The following is a 22278-nucleotide window of genomic DNA, read 5'->3' as shown; positions in this document are numbered from 1 at the left end:
AAAAGTATCAGGGCTCAAAGCAATTGGACCAATGGTTTCCGAGATATACTCTAAAAATTGTTGATTTTCTGACAAATGTTGCTGTATCTTGCAAACCGTTGCGTTGGTCCAATCGCTTTTTCACCTTACAGTTTTCGATAGAACTCGTCGAGTACTATAAGAAACGCTACTCAGAACTACTCGGTACTCTCAAAAAAATTTTCAAAGATTTCCACTATTTTTTTTAAACTTTATTATATTTAAAAAATGTTTTTTATGTATCAAGAACTCTAGGTATTCACAAACAAAATAGTTCTGTTAAGCTGATCAGAACTATGCGACCTTGAATTTCGTTAAAAAGTTAGCACCCCATTTTTTAAAAATTATTAAAAAATTATTATTAAGCGCATATGTCATTAAAAATCATAGAGAACTCTTCGTATCATCAAAAAGAAGCAGGAATTATCATCAGAACTATTATATCTAAAAATTAATTCTTTTTAAATTTTTAATTTTTTTTTTATTATTCGAAAATTTTTTTTACATATCAGGAACTCTAGGCAATCACAAATTGAATCTATTAAGCCGCTCAGAACTATTCCACCTCGAAATTCGATAAAAAGTTAGCACCCCATTTTTAAAAAATGTAAAAAAAATGTTTATTGAGCGGAACTCTTGTTATTAACTATAGGGAACTCTTCGTCTCGTCAAAAGGAAGTGGGAACTCTAATCAGAACTATGACCTGAGTACTATAGTTGGAGTGCTAACTTAACATACCCCTAAATCGAAGTCATACAATATAAAGGATCCTGCACAAATCTTATGGAAAATATAACCCAATCGAATTGGTTGATATTTTTCTATAATGTAAAGCATGTTGGAAATATGGCTAAATTTCAACAATATCTCGAAAACTGTCCATTTTTGGACTTCGTTCCTATAAGGACTTTTGATCAGGACATCATCTACATTATAGGAAAATTTCAATCAATTCAACTAGAATCAATTTTCCATATGATTTGTGCGGGATCCTTTAATTTTCGTTTCGTGTCAGCTTTTATAGTTTTTTCAAGAATTTTTCGAACTAAAAACAAGCTGACCGTTAGCCAGTCGATACGATTAACTGTTATATTCAAGCAGATTGATTATGATAACTTTATACGAAATCATAAATTTTTAATCTATTTTTATGCGCATAAACTTAGCTTTTCCGTTCTACACGCTATTTTATTTATATTTTATTTTGCATTATCATTGTCATATAAATTCTCGTATCTGTTTCTTTATAACACGAGCATATGCTGATAATGTAGAAATAAATTTATTGGACTTTCTTAATATTGTTCCTGCGGACAATTTAACATTAAAATATAGAATCTTTTGTTTTTATGGTTATTTAATTTATTGATTAATTAAAATTTTCGATTTTAATAAATAAATGGTGAAATATTAAATCATTTAAATATGCATGCAACTAATTAAGAAAAAGCTATTATTTTGTTTTTATAAATTTATTAGAAATATTTGATCAACGATAAAATATTTACTTCAACGCTTTATAATTAAAATGCTTATAATTCATAAAATGATTATAATTTAAATTGCTTTATAATTAAAGCTTCTTAAGTATTCAAAATATTTTCCATAGAACTCAACAGATTTTTTCTAATAAAAAAAGTGTGAAAAAATCTTTTTATAATTTCTTTGAAAAACTTTTTGATGCGTGAATATAGTTTTGTTGGAGCTTTGGAACATAACATCGTTATTTCTGTAGTGATACTTTCAACCTATCAAAAAGATAATCTTTTCGATTTTTTAAATCAAATTAGAATGAATATATGAAAAAAATTCCAGGTCTCAGATTATGTTAAAATTCCTGTTTATTTCTTTATTTACGATAAACTTGATAGTAATATGTTATATAATATTTCGCTACATGCTCCATTCCTGTATTTCTAACTCATTTTTTCCTGAAATTTCTCTAATATTCTTTTTTCTAATATAGATTAACTTCAGATACTTGATTTGACTTTTATCTTATTTGCTTTTTATTTTTTTCTAATTCTAAGAACCAGAACAAGATAAAAAGTATAAAGTTATTATAAACCGAGAATAAGTTAATCTATAATTGCAAAAAATGGACGTAAACAGGAATTTGGACTTCCGTGTATTAAGTAAGAATAAAAACAATAGCCATTTTGCTTTTCAAGATATTTACTGAATAGAAAATAAAAGTCTTATTTTTACTAGTGATACATTGAAAGAAAAAATTATCTGCGGTAGTAATTTAGATGGTAAAATATGGCATAATATTTTTAATTGGCTGTAGCGTCCAATTTTTGGTCGTTAGCCATCACGCTACAATTAAAAATTGGTTGCTGCAATCAAAAATTGGCTGTTGCAGCTAATTAAAAATGCTATGCCTTATTCAGCCAATTCTTTTTCAGTCATTTATCGTGCATTTAAATTTAATGATTTATAGAGTACGTAGAAAATATTTATTTAGTCTTATTTTCGATTAATCGAAGAATGAATATAATCTATGCGTAGGTAATTATGGGAGACAGACCGGCGGCGGAAAGGGCATGCAAAGATCCCAATCCCATTATTGATGGTCGCAAAGCAAACGTCAATTTAGCCATTCTCGGAGCTAAGCCCAGAGGTAACTTGCAAACGAGTGAGTATATTTTATTCTATATTTTATTTATACAAAACTGATAGCATTTGCCAATTGAATTTCGTATTTTTGATATTTGCGTATTACAGTCACGAGTTTTACTCTATTGATACATTGCCAGATATCTGAAACTTTGTTCGTTGTAGTAATACGCGACGCATTTTGAACACGTAGGATAAGAATTCTGTCACATTATTTAACAATCATCGGTAATTATAGGATCGTGTGTATCTAACGTAAGTTGGAGGAGACATTTAATCAACGTGATTTATTTTCAACGTTAATTGTATAGCAGATAGATTGTGTAATATTTAAAATAATCATAGTTTGGCATGCTTCGAAGTTTTGTCTAACAGATAATCTTGAAATGAACAACAATTTTATGTACAAGTATACGGTTATGAAACAAAAAGAACGAATGACGAGCAGCCAAATAGTGAAGTGTCCCCTGAATCATTCTCTCGAACTCTCTTGGTGGCTTCGAGCCAGCATGGCTTGGCGCTTCGAGACCTGAGTCTAAATTTGCGTTAACCCGAGTGCCGGTCTTGTCTGGCTTTCTTTTTTTTGATACAAGAATTATCTCTAGTTTAACGCTGAGTGAGAACCTCGTTTTAAAGTTAAATTTTAACTGCCAGTGCAGTTATTATACATGTTTAGTGTTTACAATTTTTCTTCCAATACTGCAAAATTACTTTCTACATTGTATCCATTTCTATCTATTTTATCTTTATCCCATTTTCAGAATTTCAATATAACTGAAAGAATTCTGGTTCTCTTTCATAAAAAGATTAAAATTCTGACAATTAGTATTTAATATAAAGACAAAAACAGAGAATGGCTTATAATTTCTTAGATGGCAATTTTTCAGATTTTCCAATTATTTTTAAAATTAGGTATTCCTTCTGTTGTAATATTTTTATAATTGCCAGAATTCTTTTTAGTATGTAAAATTTTAAAATTAGGAGAGACAAAACTTTATCAATTCAATCGGATTTAAAAATATACTAACAGCTTCATAAAAGTTATATTGCGTCAACAACCAGGAAGGACGAAATATTCTTGATAAGTCATCGTGATATATTCGATTGCATGGCTATTTCAAGTTTATTACATGCCGTAATGCACTCTCAGATAGCGAGCATGCCATTGAACCATCAGTACGTAGGTTCGTGCGCACGTTTTACGTACACTTATGTGTTTGTGCTATAATACATATTTATTTCTATTGACGGCGGTGCCGCATAGGATCAACAATTATTAATAATTGTTAATAGAAGTTTTCGATAACACGCTTAAAAAATAATATCAAAAAAATATACAAAATTTGCGAATCGATTTTGAGTTTTTATAATTGGACGATTTGTTCAGTCATCAACACGAAAAATATAGATTTCTAATTCATAATGAATCATGCGAATTTATGTTTACTCGATTATTTTTTTAAAAGATATCACACTTGCTACTTTTGTAATAATAATTTTATTCTGTGTATATTGATCCGGTAAGACCAAAGAGACATTAGTTCTATATTGATTATACCAATGAATGAAACATTACTGGGAGATGTGGTGACACAGATTTCTAACTAAAAATATGAATTATTTTTACTATTCTTTCCATGAAATAAAATTTTAGAATATACGCTATGATGAATTGTGCTTAAATGTAATTATCAATAAAAACAGTTTTTTATATTTCGTTTCAAAATTTAATGTCTAAAAAATAATAGAGAATGCTATTAAATCATTATACATTTTTAATTGATAACTTATCTAATTAATGTTGATTGTATTTTAAAAAGAAGAAGAATTAAGATATATCTATGAGATTGAAATAATAATATTATTATATTATTTTATAATCTATTTTCACATTTTTAGTAAATATCAAAATTGTATTATTTTAAGCAAAATTTCATATTTCAAATATGTCGTAAAAAAGGAATTGTTAGCAAAAGAATAAGTATATTAAGTACATTAATAAAGAAGTCTAAAATTAATTATTAAAAACTGAGATTCACCGATTATATTTGTGATTCTAGCATTCCCGTTCGCTGCAGGTATCCGGGCTGGCTACCCAGCAGTACTTCCCGGACAATATGGGTGAGTCTACATTTATGTGCTTTATGCGAGGGATATTAAGAACGTATATGTCGTATAACTGTAGCTAGATCAAAGTAGCCTGAGCCAGAAATATATAATTCTCGTGATCTCGTTCAAAGTTGATGGCTACCAAATTTATTCGCTGCAAGTCAATGAAATCATTTTCGCGCGTAATTTTTCGCTTTCTCGAGCGCTCGTTCAATTATTAAACAGATAAGTCAAATTGCAAAATAGTTGATCATTTTCGCAGTCATTATTTAAATTTGCTAATCACTATCTCGTAAATGGGAAATAAAACGGAATATTTTTTTGTGTTACGTGATGGGAATAGTTTTTGAAATCCATCCTTACAACGAGCACACAAGTTCTTCAATTTTACGTAAGAATTTCTCGGAAATATCGGATATACGATGGCAATTAACAGTCGATAATGCAACATTTGAGAGCCACGAAGGCACTCGCTTAACGGAATCGCACGGTCGAGTAATTTTACGAGCTTTTTTTTAAAGACACCATATATATGACGTTTCAGCATCCTGACGCGCGCGCGTAAGGAGACGGGCAGAGAGTTCTCTTTCCGAGATCCTTGAGACGGCCAAGGGCCATTCTAAGGACCCCATATTAACGCGAAAGAGAGACAAAGACATGAAAAAGAAAGAGAAAAGAGGGCAAACGTATTAGCAATCAGTGAAAGAGAGAGAGAGAGAAAGAGAGAGAGAGAAAGGGAATGAGAGAGAGCGGCACACGCACACGTATCAAAAATCTACACGTATGAGTACCTACGAATTTCTTTCCATGAAGTACATAGTGAAGATCTTCCGGGATCGGCCTGTTCTTCTTCTCCTAACGTACTTTTTTGACTGTGTTTTTTTTCTTGTTTCTTTCTTAGTGATACTGACGTGAAGTGATGATAATGATTGCGGTTGCTGAGAGATTTGCGATTGTTTGTTATTTTTGGTGTTAGTTTTTTTTTAATATTATATCTTTACACTCTTCACACTCTTTTTCTTAATAAGCATAATATTAATAATGATAATCGTAGCAATAATAATCGCAGTGCAGATACCTCTTCGGTTCGACATTACTGCTCGTATAAAATAAAATCGAAATGTTCTAGTCCGTTATTTAGTTTATGCTCAATTTTTTCACCCCTAGATAACTTTTATCCAGAAGATATCTCCCAGAATACAATGGAGATATCTCCTAGATAAAGTTATCCATAACTTATCTAGAAGTGAAGAAATTGGGCATTAGTGGGCGAATTTTATCTTCATTGTAAATAGGAACAGAAAAAAAAATACAAGGGATAATGTTACTATCAGTTTAGAAAATGGTTCTCAGAATATATCGGAGGTATAAAATGTATTAGTTCAAGAAATCATTTTAAAAACTTTGACACATCGAGAGAAACTGCAAGTTTTCTATAATATTTTTTTTGTACTCGTTGAGGCATTAGAAAAAAAATAAATTTAAAAAAACAACGATATGTCCAATCTATATTGAACAGTACGTTGATTAGTTAAAATAAAAATCAATAAAATTTAACTTTCGGCGTAATTTTCTCGGTCAATTAATGGTTTTTTATTATTGAAATTAATAAATTTTCGCAATTAGAAATTAATGAGAATGTTATTCGTTTATTTTTATCGATGAGCGATCTTTTTCTTATGTAATCTTTTAAAATATAATCTTTTTCTTCACTTTAGTACCTTTATTTTCGTAAATAGTGTCTTTTGGCGACTCGTTTTTTTTATTTTTATTCTTATGTGTATATTCGTTTATTATACAATATAATTACTCTCTTTTTTGGTTTGCCTGTGGTGGCGGGAATACTAAAACGAAGCGAGGGTAAGGCATCTTCCAATTTTAGACGCGCATTTTCGCAATGTTTCCTTTCGCGTTGAGTCATTTGTTTTTTAGTCGAAACGAACGAGGTATTATAAAACACTTTAACGAATCTTGTAGCTAAACTGATTCCTAAACGTATTTTATCAATCCGGCTGCATTATTTCCTTTTTAGAATTAAAGAACCATGACATGAAATATGAATGTGAATGGCATAAAGAGCCGTATAAATTATAAAAAAAATAGAAGATTTCTTCGTTAAATTAACGCAAGCCAAGGAAGAAGCGTATCTGATCCGCCAACGAACCGTCCAGCCATTGCTTATAAATATTTAGTCTTTCGGCGTACATAGACCATGCAGACTTCTCGTGCCTCGTCTGTTCGCTTAAAACGCTTTTCGTGATTCCGTAAGAATGAGAAATGGATAGACGGAAGCCGCGAGTGCAACCGAGAGCCGAAGGATGAAGAGACGTTGGAATTCGGTTGAATAAAGAGTAACGCAGTCGTGATTTTGCAAAGACTATGCGAGATTCTCTTCTTCTGGAGTCTCCGCCGGAAATCGACCGGCACTGAGACACGAACGGCGTTTTAATTTTTGATCGCGCGACGATCGATCCTATCGCGGTTCACCTCGTTTGGCCCGGCGGCGGATTCTTCAATGCCGCACGAAAATTTCATCGAAATGTGGAGAACGTAAAAAATATACTCGATGGTAACAACAATTGAGATAGTCTTTCTCGAAGAATCAAGACTTCCGCTTAACAATTCACTGTCCCTACATTAATCCTACTTGTGATGTACATAAATGAACAAAAATTAAACTAGGCAATATTATGTCGCGTCGAAAATACTCAAAATAGACGAGAAGATCGATTCAGCGAAATTATTTCTGTCAAGTTTCAAATTCGGGATAGAGACGACGCGAGATAGATATACTCCTCCTTGGAATGCGATAAGGTGATTCGAAGTGTTTTTCACGAAATATACGGATGCCCATCGAAACTGTATAGGGATTCGCTCTAACCACTATAATATTAATAACCTTGTGTGTGTGGTGAAGGCTTACACTACACTTGGTGTCGCTATTGGTGTTGTATTTTTTGGTGTTGTATATGGGTGGTTTTTGGACTTTTAAATAACACGGTATATTATATACATATATATTTATAGCTTTACGTCATGAGATAACGAAATGGAATATGGTATCGAATATCTTTTTTTTACTCCGTATTAGTTATCGAATAATTATCGTTTACACCAATGATAGGGACGTCACTATTGCAATAAATTCCCGAAATTATCAATTTTTTTGTTGTTTCCGCGACTTCGGAAAAACGTGAACATTTACGCAAAAATGCTCGTAATTTGATTCCTTATTGTCACTCTTCGCGTTGGTTTTTTTCACGGAGTAATCTGAAACTCTCTTTTTTTATCGCTTCTTAATGACAGATCGCTGGAGGGATCTTAACTTTCCTCATCTCGCGAAGAAACGTGTCGCAATCACATGAAAGAAGCGTGAATATATAGAAGCGTCATACGAAGGGGGTTCGTTTTTTGTGCGATCCAGTGAAGCCCCATGCAAAGGCCAATTGGCTCTCGCGTAGTCGAAATTACGAATTCGAATTATTAGATTCTCTAACAAAGTCGGTCTTATTTCATTTAAAAGCATTTACCTATAACGTAAAAAAAAAAAAGTTAAAATCGCACAAATGAGTATAATACCTATATTACAATAAAATAAAAATTACTATATTTTTAGATGGATTTAAAAATAGCTCTTTATCATTATATATGAAATTATCTTCATTGACGAAATCGTACTGACGTCACGTTTGCGTGCAATAAATAAATGCAATGCGGCGCAACTCTGTGGCTCGCTAACAATGGCGAAATTTTTCGTCACGGGAGAACATTCGCGCGAACTGTATCGCCCGAAAATTCGCATTTAGCACGTCGACATGCGTTATTGTCGAAAAACGTCGTTATTGTCGGCGTCACGCATAGGCGTAGATGCGTGGTTTGTTTCGGGTCGCGCGTCCTCGAATTAGCGAAATGTAGGTGGAAACGTGAAATTCAACACCAGTCCGGACGTCGTGGTAGACGTCAGAGACGGTTCCGTCCAACGGTGCTGGTAAATTTGTGTCGTAAGCGAACGCCGACGACGACAACGACGACGACGACCACGACGGTGAAGAGCGACGACGCCGAACGTCTCGACCGGCCATCTTGCAGCCGTGCTGGCGACGGTCCAGTCTTTATTTAGCACCACCTGTCCCTCATGTCAGCTTCTCTTTAACTGTAAGCTGCCACCGCTCGGTAGGCCCTATCGAGAGGATTCTAACGCGATTTAAGGCCGTTCCTACCAAGACGATGTAGCCGTGTTAAAAAATCCACGCTTATTTATGCTCCCGCACATCACTTCCGCTCGCGTTGCTATACCCATTCGTTACACATAAACCGAAAATCAAGACTGAATTAAGAGAGGTGACTCAACTCTTTGGCTATAAGATGAATGCTTCCTGCTTCGATTTTTCTTTTTCGCGAGAGTATCGAACGATTTCACACACAAACCTTGTTTCAAACTAATTAATAATTATCTCTTAAAAAAAAAAACACGCGATTTGAGATGCACCTATACGAACTGTTTACTTCTCTCTATAATTTGACCTATACTGTGTCATATCTGTATATCAAAGCAAAGATGAAACGCTTCAAACATATCACCGTGTCGCTAGCTATCTTTTATGATATACAACGCTGTCTTAAAAAAAAGTGTACTCTTTTTGACTCATTCGTAAAACCGTTGACTCATGTCCTTTGAAACAGTCGATTCTAACGTCGCGGGTACCACTTCGGTATTTCATTTCCGTCTCACGCGTCGTTGGCGGGAATAAGATCTACGCTCATTTCTTTCGGAGAGATGAAACGGTGCAGGGTGTTAAAGGTCCATTTCTATTTTCATTGCCGCGGCTCCCATCCACCTGTCGTCGTCGCTCTTCTGACGCAAGCCGTAACATCGCACTACAAGACAGCAGCGAACGTTCTGTATCGCATTTACATAAATACATTGAGGCCGCATTTAAACTTGCATCTCGAATTTTAGAACAGCGCGATTCCGGATGATGTCTCGAAATTTTAGAACTGTCACTTCGAAATAGATGTAAATTATATTTTCGAATGACGCAGTTGAGAAATAAATTTTCTTCGTCTACCGATGTCTATCGGTCGTCTCTATTTCGCTGTGTACGAATAACGCAGTAAAAGTAATATATTTTCGTCGAACACTCACGCAATTTTACTTCGAAGAATCTGCCCGATTTTACTCGGCTATTTAATTCGTGCATTTTTTTCTAATTGGAAAAAAGTCAATAATTGATTTTTTTTAATATAATATTAGCGACAACATAAATCTTACATTGCTACGTATTATTATTTTATGCGTACGTGTAATTCAGAATCAGACGTTTTCCTGTTTTTTCGCCAATATAAGTAGAATAAAGAATCTCTTCCTTCGAGCATGTGTATCTCATTTCTTAATTCGTACGTATGCCGTATCGTATTCTTGGCGGATCTGCCGACGCGTTACCGGGAATAATTAAGTCGTCGTGGCACCACCCTTTCGCAGTCACCATTGGTCCGGTCTGCTTTCCAAGGATTGGCAGATCATCCCATTGGATTATCCACGGCGCCGGCGCCCGCACAATCCGTGCACTGCGCATCGACTCGTCATGCATACATATATACGTTTGCACTCGTGCACACATGCGCGTATACACAGTGCGCAGGTGGCTTCACGAATACGCGACAGGGTATACACATACACAACGTAAATCTACGTGCACTCGCATTGCGATGCGGAAACGCGTATGCACGACCGCGCGGACGGTCGCGGATCACCACGTGCCGTTGATGCATCCGCGCGCGTGTAAAATCGACTCGCATTTCGTGACACACTTAATCGCGAGAATATATACGGAAGGAGATGATAACGAGAGATTACGAGCTGACCGATGTGCCTTCTCCTATGTACACGTCGCTCGAGAGCGAAATGGAGATATATTGTTAATTCGATCGAATAGAAAACGTGTCCCAAGCGTCGCGCTGTTTTCTTTGTTCAGCTGTTCGTTCTGGCCAACTGTATTCCGCCGCAATTATTTTAACAGCGAGACTAGAGAAATTAATTTCGCGTTTCTGTTATAGGATTCAACGTCTCCAAAAATATTTAATAGAAAAAAAAGTTATATCTGGGCGTGGGATTTTTCTGAAATATCTAAAAATTTAGCTAAATACAGATCTGAAGATAAATTTTGTTAGACTATCGAGATATATGATTACGTAGAACAATCTCAAGCTAATTGCTAGAATGTTGAAACTTGGGTGAGTCCTTTAAATTCATCGATTGATCAATCGATGAATTAAAAAAACTCACCCCTTGTTGCAACATTGTGTTCAAATGTCAGAACTTTTTGTAACACTGCTCATTATGCTTAAATTTTCTACGTAATTATTTTGATAAGTCAACAAAGGAGGATGTTAAAAAAGAGACCGATTTCTGTCTAAAAGAATAAATAAAAGAAATAGTGTTTTTTTTTTTAGACTTTGATTTCCTGGGTACAATAAAGTTATTAAAAATTCATGGTGTTTGGAAAAAAATATCTCGAAAATTAAGCAAGACTATTGAAATTTGGATAAATATAACTGTGTTCGTATTTAATTTTTAAGTGTTTTTTCTAACGCTATGAACTTTTTAATAATTTTATCGTATCCAAGAGAGGTTCAAACAAATAACACTATTCCTTTTATTTACTTTTTTTAAAAAAGACAGAAAGAAAAATTAGCTCTTTCTTTAATAACTCCTTATTTTTAGATCTATTTAAATTTTTAGATATTTCAGCAATATCGTTCTTTTCGTGTCATAAATGTGCCCAACTCCATCAAAAGTCATATATAAAGTGAGATTTGTGTGTTTATTCTATGTCAGGTTTCACTTTTTTGAAAGACAGTGTTTTTAGACTCTTCAATAACACACAAATGAAACCTCATGAAAATCAATAGTCTATCGATTAATACAATCCCGTAGATGTAGATAGAAAGATATAGAAAGAAAAAAGAAAGAAAAAAGGTTACTAGATCACGGATTCTTCGTATCGTAACGTATCGTGCAAGGTGTTTCTGACGATTTCCGCTTCGCTAACGGATGCTTCCGTTTCATCGTCCTTGCTGTTGACAATCGCCTATGGGGGTCGTAGCGGCCCACTCGCACAAATTAATGGGGTTGATTGAACAACCCCTGTCGCTACGAATCACCCCCTCGTATACTACATCAGTAAGTTGCGTGGTAATATACGTAGGGAAAAGTCGGGAGATTCTAATCGCGGTGCGCTGCCACTTTGCGTCGGAAATCGAGGGTGGTCACTTAGATCCGTCACGAAGGGACGATACGGGGTCTCTTCGTGACTACGGGACGATTTTGTGTCCCTCACCTCACCTCGCTGCCCTTTCTGCTTAGCGTTTTACGAAGAGACGCGGAAATTCCAGGACGCGACATGGTTTCATTGTCAGCACCCGCTGGAAAATGCACTTTCTTTCTAACTGTACAACGTTTGGAGGAATGACATTGAAAAACTGAGATTTTAGTTATAAATATTGACATGACGAGTTACTTTTTATTCAATACAGTTGAAATTTGAAATTGTTAATTATTTCTATTTTGACATTACTCCATCCAGATGAAAGATCTTATAAAGCTTGTTGCCTCGCACATCTTAGGTATTCAGTCATTTTTTTTTTGTAAATTTGTATTGCATAATACTAATAAAATTTTTCCTGCAATCGCCATTATTTGTATCGATCCTGACGCTATTTTTTTTAAATTGCTGTGAGACGACAAGCGTGCGCATCCATTCTCTTGGGAATCGCCGTTACGCAGCCTATGTATTTACGTTTTTTGGTCTGTCGTATGTTAAATCGATCGTGTAAAAAGTCGTACGTAGTGGTTTTTTTATTATAGAAATTATGTATCCATTAAAAGCAATCGACCGCCCTGTTTCCACACGAAAGTTTCAAGGACAGAAAGTAAGGGCCGAAGAACGTTTCACGGATATTGTTTCATCACCTTTCCACCGCGTGAATAAATTCTCTTAAAAATTTTTAAGCATTAAATTTCGAGCTAAACTTTCTTCAGGAAAAAAAAAATGAATTTGTTTATAAACATTAACCGCCTAAAAGCATTGATAATGCAGCCATTTTGGCTCCACGAATCATACCAATTTGTTTCTTTTCTTTATTAAATATACAGTGCAGAATATACTGAAAGTACGTGAATGTAATATAAATTCTAATGATACAAATATTATCTAAAAATAAATCCTGAACAAGAATAGAAAATTGCCAAATTGGCATTTTCAACAGTTTTAGTGGGATAACGTCAGCAGTTCTGGTGTTAACCTTTAAAGAACGAAAGCTATTTTTAAAACTTTACTGCTTTTCCTAGAGTAAGATTTGTTATAATTCATTATTTCATTGTATTGCTTGGCTCAAAACATGACACTGTTCCAGTGCCACTACAGTGGTATTCTCCGTTTTATAAAGGTTAAAGAATATTTTTCTTTTACTTTTACGATCGTGAGATTCGATTTGGCAGAAGCTTTTAGCTACGGGCATAAATTATTCGTAAGTAATTATTGGAAGTTAAGCGATGAAAAACCATTGGCATTTTTTTCTAATTTGATCTGTAACGTTTGCGACTGTCCACGTCATCATCATGTATAAAATAAACCGATGATGTGAATGCAATTAGCGTGTCCGCTACGCCTCCGTTGTTTTCTTATCGCTGATGCGATGAAATCGATCGGCGCGTTTCTCGCAATCAATTAGCGGTCTATCATTTATTACTATTATATTAGGCCTATACACGAATATATGAGAGCTTCCGATAAAATTCGTCACAACAATTATACTGATTCGTACGATGTCGCCCTGTGAGATCTGATTAAACGCGTAGATACGTTTGAGGGAAATCTCATAACCCACATGTATTTCCTCAGACCATAATAAATCTTGACATAGATAAATGTCATGTTTTAAAAATGATTAATGTCTATGGAATTTAATTTTATACCTTGGCTTAGAATAAATATATAAATTAAACATATTTATATTAAGAATATCATATAATCGTGAAAGATATTTTATAAAATATTCCCTATGAAACGTAGGTATGTCTTCCTGCACTTATAATTTTTCACAGGATCGAAATAATATTCAATATGTTCCTATCATCAATTATATCGATTCCCACGAGAATGCGCGATGTACGAAAGATATTTTCTCGTCCACGTGGACGGCATATCAGTAATTCATATAAACGTTCCCTTGATACCATATTTAAAAATATTTTTACTATCAACATCACTAAGTAACCGTTTAGTCATACACCCCGAGATCTCTCTTTCCTACGTATTATGGAAATATGAAAAACCTTCGCAGAAAAAGATAATAACACCAGAAAGATAAGTTTACAGTCACGTGTTTGACTTTTATTTTATTGTATCTTTCGCGATAATTTCTCGATGATTCTGCATTTGATGAGATTTCCTCATGCTTGTCAGTAGAAGGGAAACAGTGACGGGGTAATTGAGATTGGAAATTGCCATCTGGATGCGCCCCGGTCTAGAAACACACGTGGAACGAGAACAGAATGGAACACATAGAATAGGAAAAGAGGGGTTGAGGACACGCGAGCCATCCATAATGCACGTACCTCGGCGAGATGCGACCGACAGATAAATACGATGGAAAAGTAGACGCAAAAAAGCGATGGAAAAGCGAGACTGTACGAAGGAAGGAACGTTATTCGCGCGCTGCCTGTTCTTTGTGTCGTGGCTTTATTTTCAGACCATGCAAAATATCAAATGTTTATGCAATTCGATAATTCTGGACCAAACAAAGATTTTATTCATAGAGAATTAACACGTGGTTTCATATTTTTCTTAAACGTTCATAGACATTCTATTCTATTGATGTGGTAATCATCCTAAAATAGCTGCGATAAAATTTTGTTATTTTGAGAAAATTATGTATATATGTATTATAGATATTTTTATTTTTCACACATAAGCAGATTTTTTTCAGCATTCGTTAAATGGAAGAAAATGTGTTCCCTATCTTTGCTTCTAATTGTAAGTTAATAGGAATTAAAAATAAATCAATGGAAAATCTAAAGTGAACGAGAAATCTAGAAAGAATAAAAAGGATATTTTCATATAACGATCGTTATCAATTTATCTTCAGTATGATTTATATATACGTGTTTGTGTAAAACACTGAAAAGTCCAGCAGGTGGCTGACAGTCTTCGATGTCAATAAAATTGGCAATACCTGTATTAATTTCCGTATGTTTATTTGTACAGTTAGATCGATCGCCGCGCAACGCGTCGAGTTTTATTTATCTAGTATGTGTCTGTTATCTTTATTTTTCGGCTCTCTTGCGAATCTCTCCTCGGTTAAGAACAAGGTCGACACGCTTTGACGTCACAGATAATTTGTGAAATACTTTGGACTAAGCCAATATTTTAAAACCGAAACTGAGATAAAAAAAAAAGTGCATTACATCGGTGCATCAATGTTCCATTCCTATATGCTTCTCGAGTTTGCTATGCGCTTCGTTGCGCCAAGGACACAGATTTTATCATTCTTTCGTAAATGCATACAATTTACTTGAGTTTTTTTTTTAATCTTATGCGAATAAATTATTTATATTGTGAAAAACTCATAATTAATATTGTAGCAAACACAAAGAGTGAGAGAGAGATTATAGTCTCTTGGAACACGGTATCAAAACGATCTTTCCTTTTAAGAACGTTTATTTAGAGGTCATCTTCGTTACATATTTTTTACTTACACGCTTCGTATTCCCCAGATGACGCAATTTATTTTGCAAATTGCCATATTAAAAATCGAATTCTCGCTCGCTCGGATCCTCTTCGAACGGTGCAAATAAAAGTGCCGTTCGTCCGCAATGCGACATTATAGTGTTATAGCAACACGTCGCTCTTTTTTTCACTTTTATCTTTATTATAATTTCGCTCTCCTCGCGTCATGTAATGTTCATCGACCGCGTGGTCATCCATCCTGGATGACAACTCCAATTCAAGGTCGTCGATTTTACGACCATTGTGATTCTTTCTCTCCCTCGTTGCAGCACGCGACTTGACATGTTCGTTCGAATTAAGCGACGTACGACACGCGTGTCGAAGCGCTCTCGATTGTTTGCGATTGTGTGATAATGGTCACCAGGCACCAATCCGACGTTGCGGAGGAGCTCTGTCGTTCGGAGCCACAGGACGACATATTGATTTCCTTCGCAGACTGGACACTGGCTATTATCGATCCGCTAAAAAGTTCAGGGCTGTCTCCGGAAAAGAGGCCGGGTTCCTCTAGTGTCTCGAAATTCTACCTTATCGCTCTTTATTGTTTAATCAATTATTGAATATCTGTTAGCCCTTAATTAATAATAATTCACTATGTATGACAGGTGTTAATAAATACACCTTATTGAGATTGCGTGTAAATTAAGTTTACTCAATACCGATATAGCAAACATATACTGTATGAGATAAAATTGTAATCTCTAACTCGATTTCAAAATAGGATATCGAAACTTACGTTGACCTATCTATTCACATTTTCAAAAGTCAATACTTGTTAATCGCTTTTCTTTTTAATGTATCTTCGTTTTATTTATGTTCCCGTGAATCAAGTGTTCAATTTTTCTTACTAATTATTTACATAAGTAGTTGTCAAATTCATTGAACCGAACTTGTGAAATGTAAGAATTATTATACGCATTAATAGAAATTATAGATTATTGCTCATTAATATATCTAAATAATTCAAAATAATATACGATATAAATTGTCAATTCTAAAACTCAACTCTACACACGAATTTGAACAATTTTACCTATTTCATATATTTTTATTTATTCGCAGAGTAGACGTCGTTCGATAAGAAACAATTGCGAATCGGTGAACAAATTTCGCGGGTGGTCGAAGAATGCTCGCGCCAGTCGGAATCTTCCGCGCGTTATTATTTGAGGAGAGTAAAGAAAAGCAAAGAGTAAAATACAAAGTGTAAGGGAGACAGAGGCACTGCCGTGAGATGTACTATCTTTTTTTTTTTTCTTTCATATAAGGACACGTTTCGAAACGTTTAACGTCGATTTTTTTTCGTTTGGATGTATACTTCGGAGTAATCTAAATTAAGCAACGTTTTATATTTTTCCAAATATTTGCAAATAGTGGCAGATTTAGGGGATGCCACAACCTGACAGTGATGTAATTCGACAACTCGGCACGTTCAAAATATAATATGACTGATAAAGATATACAATACGTAACGGATGCGATGCGCACAAGCATGAATGCATGAAGTCAACAATTGTACTCGTCGTTGTAATAACGTGCGAAACGTAACGAGCAAGTTTACTGGATAATACAGCAATAATGCACGTAAACGCACTCGTATTCTCTTGTCTTGAAAACATTTTCGCGACGTAATATTATTTTTTTATTTCAATAAAATTTCAAACTCTTTGAATTTTTAACGTATTACAGTATAATATAAAATAGTATTTTTATTATTTTTTTATTAAATTACAAATAACAAAGTATTCAAATTTTTGTTGTTCCACAATTTTCTATAATTCAAATGATAACGAATAAGAATATCGAGTTCATCCCCTAAATCTGTACACGGACAGTGTTAAGTATTTATTAAGTATATTTATATCTATATTTATAAAGTATAAGTATATGCATATCTTATTTTGAGATACTCATAAGTATATTTTCAAAGAATGTATAAAAATCGAAGAGTAACGAACTCGAGACGTTTCCTTAGATCTGTGAATTTAGGTACTAACGTTGGTGTTAGATAATCGTGTGCCGTGTGCCGAGAAGTATTTATATTTCGTGCAGTCACCTACATACACGTTTGTCGTTGGTTTGCTGTTGTTTTGCCAACACGTGAAAGATTTTTTCTTGGATTGTTGCGTACGTTTTCCGCCTTATTATTGATACCACAGTTAGAGCAACGTTACCATTTTCACATCGACTTGCTTCCTTCCGCTTTCCCGTTTTCCTTCCCTTTTCCAACAAAATACCATCGAACGTAAGCACGCACGCACATACTTACACATATACTGTGCATCCTGATGCTAGTCGATTTCTTTTTTTTTTTTTCTGTTTTACGAAGATGTGATTTTCTTTTTTGAAAGTGAAATACAGACGTATATTTTGTGTGATAAAATTTGTCAAAGTGACACTTTGCGTTATACGTAAAAATTTTTAAGATATCAGTATTCAATTTTATTTAGGTATATTATATTGAAAAAAATGAAAATCTCGGGAACGATGTAAATATAATTTTTTTAAATTAATAGTAGCCTTTCTATGTAATATCTTACACGGCACATTATCAGAATGCATTAGATACGCACATATACACACACATATACAATATATTAGAAGACGTGAGTTTCTCTTAGTTCCTTGTGAATTCGCTAAATAAATATGGAGTAGATTTTTTTTTAATTTGATGAAAGAGATCAAATAAGAACTCAAATTTATATAAAAAATTAATAAATCTTAATAAATTATATTTTGAGAGTGCGGACAAATAAAATCTGACTTCTCAATTAATTATAAATGAAATTCGCTTCAATAGAATTTAAATTTTTAATTTAATTATATAAGAATTAAAATATTGATTTTAATGAAAATTAGAAAGTTCTTAATGGTTCGGTTAAATTTGAAAAACTCGATTTGAGCATTAGCAGGAATTTAAAGAGAAAGCGCGTAACTTCCAATGTTTGTATACAGAATATTTTATCATAGGTCTAAGATTGCATATCTTGAAGTACACAGGAAAAAAAAAAAACGAAAAAAAGGTGTAATTAAGTTTTCCAAGATATGCCATTTTAGAACACATAAAATAAAACATTTCTGTACACTTAATGTTCTCGCTCACATACATACACACGCGTATATCGATCGTTATCGAAATACAGAAGCGCATTTTGATCCAATCGTTCGTATTTATATATGCGCGAAGATCGGTCGAAGAGAACTCGGTCCCTCGCTCACTCTGCCGTTTGGTGACTTTGGTGTTGCGTGCTTTTGGTGTTGGTAGAGAGCTGCTCGAGAGCGAAAGACCGTCGAGCCGAGAATCTTCTTGTAGCGCGAAATGCAATAAGTTTGTCGCCGCATGTTCTTCGTGCTGACGAATTAATGGTATAGAAACATGCGTATACGCGGAATTTATTTTTATCGTATCGAGTCTCCGGATATTTAATAATCCTTGTCTTTATAACCATTCTAAAACAATCAAGTGACAAAAAACGAGTTTACAAATATTGATTCCGATTGACGATCCAATAATGAACGTCGCGAATTGTTAAAACACGTTACACGAAAAAATTTTTCTACCTACACCTACATCTAATCTTGACACGAATATAACATTTGCTATACGTTGTCTTTCCTTCCTAACTCCATTACGTCTCGTAAAATGAGAGAAGTATTTAATTGAAGTGACCGAAAGCTATCAGATTTATTCAGATGGCTTTCGACCACTTCAAAACAGGTACTTGTTTGTGAATTATCATTGTATACAGACCAGATGGCGTTTTATTTGTACCAATTCCGTGACTAAAAAGGAAGATATTTATATTTACAAACAATAATTCTCTTGACATACATATCTAATAGAGATCATTCGCACGAAATGGTGCATTCAAACTTAAATCTAGTTTTGCTTCTTTGAGTATTTTCTTTTTTCAAAATATGAATTTTGCCATCAGTGCACTTAATTCACAAACATCCGCCATCTTAGATCTTCGAGTGTCGTTGCGTCTGACATCGCATCAACATTCGTAACTAACGGTCATTTTCGTTTTACAGGGTACCACCGGGCTACGTGTACCAATCGCCCTACCTGGCGGCTGCGGCGCCAGGTGGTCTGGTACCGCTTCCAACGACGCAGTTGAGCCACGCAGCCGCCGTCGCCGCGGCATCGCAGTTCTACGAGTATCAGAACGCGGCAGCAGCCGCCGCGACTTACCCGGGCACTTCGTACAACTTCGCCGAGGCATATCCGTACACCACCGCGGCCGCGGCTGGTACGTGTTTGAATAGTGTCCAGAGCAAGGGTAGCAACTATCCGATACACCACCACCAACACCACCAGCAGCAACAACAAAACGGACCCGGTGCGACGTTGGCGCATCAGCAACGGTTGGAGAAAGCTCTCCTACCGCAATTTCTGCCGTCCGTGCTGCGTGATTACGGTAGAAGATCTTAAAGATAGGGAGGGAAGAGATAGGAGGGGTTGCGACGCACTTTCCTCGGGGCTGTTCGTAGTGCTTACTCGCAAGCCAAGTTCTCACAGGATCTGGTTTTCGTTTTCACAAGGGGGTTGGGGGATACGTGGGATAATGCGAAGGGAATTGAATTGGGGAAACGCGTAACCTGATGTGTGCAGCTTTCGCTACGCACCAAATTATGCATGGTTAGGGGAATAATAATTCCGATGTCGGAGATGTATGTCGTCACGAAGCGAATGCAATGAAGTATATTGCTTATTCTATACACACACACACCTTGCGTTTTCCAAAAGCCTTGAGCATTTCCGGACGGATCCTTCGTGGGAATCCTGCTACGTCTTTTGTGTGATGTACGTTTTGCTTTCTTTCGAATTCGAGTATTGAATATTTTGCAATATTCATATCGATATCAGTTGAAAAGTAAGTTCCAAAATTCTCAAGCTATAAAATGGCATCTCATTTTTCTTCTTATTTTACATATTTTTATTTTTATCTTTTTTTTTAACAATTATATACATATATATATAACTATACATATTTATGTATATATTTAAATGTATTTTTTTTTTATGTTACCGTTCTACGTTCGCGCACGAGATCTCTTCATTGTTTGGTGCTAAAAAATGGGTAAACAATGAACAGGCTAAAAATATTGCATGTGCTTCATGAACTATAATATTGACACATAATATTGTATATTGTCGATCTGCGCTGTCTGTGGTGATGGTGGCGGTGTTCTCGCGGTGAGTGATGGTGGTCAACGAGAAAAAGCACTATCCGCTTTACGTATTACATACAAGCGAATAGCACTATAAGGAGAAAAAACTAAGGCACAAAATAATATTTACAACGCGCACAAATCGCTTGCAAATGCTTTTTTTTCTGTTATGTCAAGAGGAACGATATTTTATTTTGAATACGTATATTAGATTTGTGTGATCTCTCATGAGTAAAATTTTAGACGAATTTATAAATGAAAATTTAATGATAGAAGAGTTCCATTCAATGAAATAATTACAAGATAAATATTTATACTATGTACATTGAGAGAAAAATGTATCAAATTTTAATAAGTAATTGTTCGAATAGTACTAATATAACATTTACATATTTATGAAAAATAAATATCTGCTAAAAATAAAAAAAATAATAATTAAAAATTAATGATTATTAGACCAAATAAATATGTGATTACATTTAATAAATATTCAAGTGACACTATTCAACGCATGTTTATTGAAATTTGATACATTTTTTTCTTTCAATGTACACGTAATGTTCATGGGAAATAATTTTCTCTTTGCAGCTAATGCGGCCGCAGCGGGTTATGTGGCACCGTACACGTATGCGACTTTGCCAGGTGCTGCAGGACTGCCAGCAGCGGCAGCGGCGGCGGCAACAGCAGCTGGAGCAGCTTTCCCGGGCTTACCGTATCAGACAACACCTCAGGAGGCCAGATTGCAATAAAGCTTTAACATTAGACCGCCCGAGATAGTTGCAGCTAAGCCTTCTACGAGACAGAAACGGGCGACAGAGCTGCACGAAACATTCGATCCTCGATTGCTGTCTTCGGGGATTAGCTCATCATCTTCCTCGTTATTAGTTATTTTTCAAGATTTCTATATGTTCCTGATCATATCTCGCGAATGTATCGAAATACAACCCGCGAGAGCCGCAAGAGGCGAAGAGAATGAGTTTTGACAAACCCGTCAAAATTTGCGACCCGCAACATCTCGCTAACGATCTGTTACTCTTCCCTTTTCGCCTCCCCGATCTAATCTTCCTCTCCTTTCTCCCATAGAGCCGATACTGGAGCGCTCGACCAACATATCGCGAAATTTTAGAAAAGACGCAACAATTTTTAGAGTTACAATTATAATTATTTATATAATGAACTGCTAATGTTCGCTCGTTCGGGAAAGCGATCCTCGACGTGCGAGTGATTCGGAACTTGAGAGCCGAAAAAGAGGCTTATGAATGTATTTTGATCCATATTAAAAAGCTATGTGCGCGAATCTTATTAGCTTTCAAACATAACGCTATTCTGATATTAGATTTGTATTTCAAAATATTACAACAGGGTGATGTATCGAAATATAACACATTATTATGATTTTTAAAACTTATTTTAACTTAATATTGAAATTTATTGAATATTATACAATAATTCTTTGCTCTTAAGCACTTTCGTTCCCACATCGAACGCGTTTGTTCGCGCAACGATTCTGTTGAATCTTATTACAGTGTTATTCGAGAAACTTCTTTTCAGAGAACAATCATAGCTATGGAC

The 22278-nt window shown here is 34.9% G+C and overlaps 1 protein-coding gene across 2 annotated transcripts in view; it reads left to right on the top strand.

Annotated features, from left to right (window-relative positions):
• LOC108778571 (RNA-binding protein 24) overlaps positions 1-22066 on the top strand; it is a 33861-nt gene extending 11795 nt beyond the window's left edge. The window contains exons 3-6 of one of the 2 annotated variants that reach the window (XM_018545783.1): positions 2531-2657; positions 4699-4759; positions 19567-19784; positions 21295-22066. In XM_018545783.1, the coding sequence (XP_018401285.1) occupies positions 2531-2657; positions 4699-4759; positions 19567-19784; positions 21295-21455 (567 nt within the window). In that variant the 3' untranslated portion in view covers positions 21456-22066. Of the gene's footprint in view, positions 1-2530; positions 2658-4698; positions 4760-19566; positions 19953-21294 lie in introns of both variants that reach the window. The other variant, XM_018545782.1, reaches the window with a different exon arrangement.
• Positions 22067-22278: the final 212 nt, after the last annotated feature.

The sequence above is a fragment of the Cyphomyrmex costatus genome, unplaced genomic scaffold, assembly GCF_001594065.2.
Source record: "Cyphomyrmex costatus isolate MS0001 unplaced genomic scaffold, Ccosl1.0 scaffold502, whole genome shotgun sequence".
Classification (NCBI taxonomy): Eukaryota; Metazoa; Arthropoda; class Insecta; order Hymenoptera; family Formicidae; genus Cyphomyrmex; species Cyphomyrmex costatus.
This window is presented reverse-complemented; position numbering and strand designations above follow the sequence as displayed.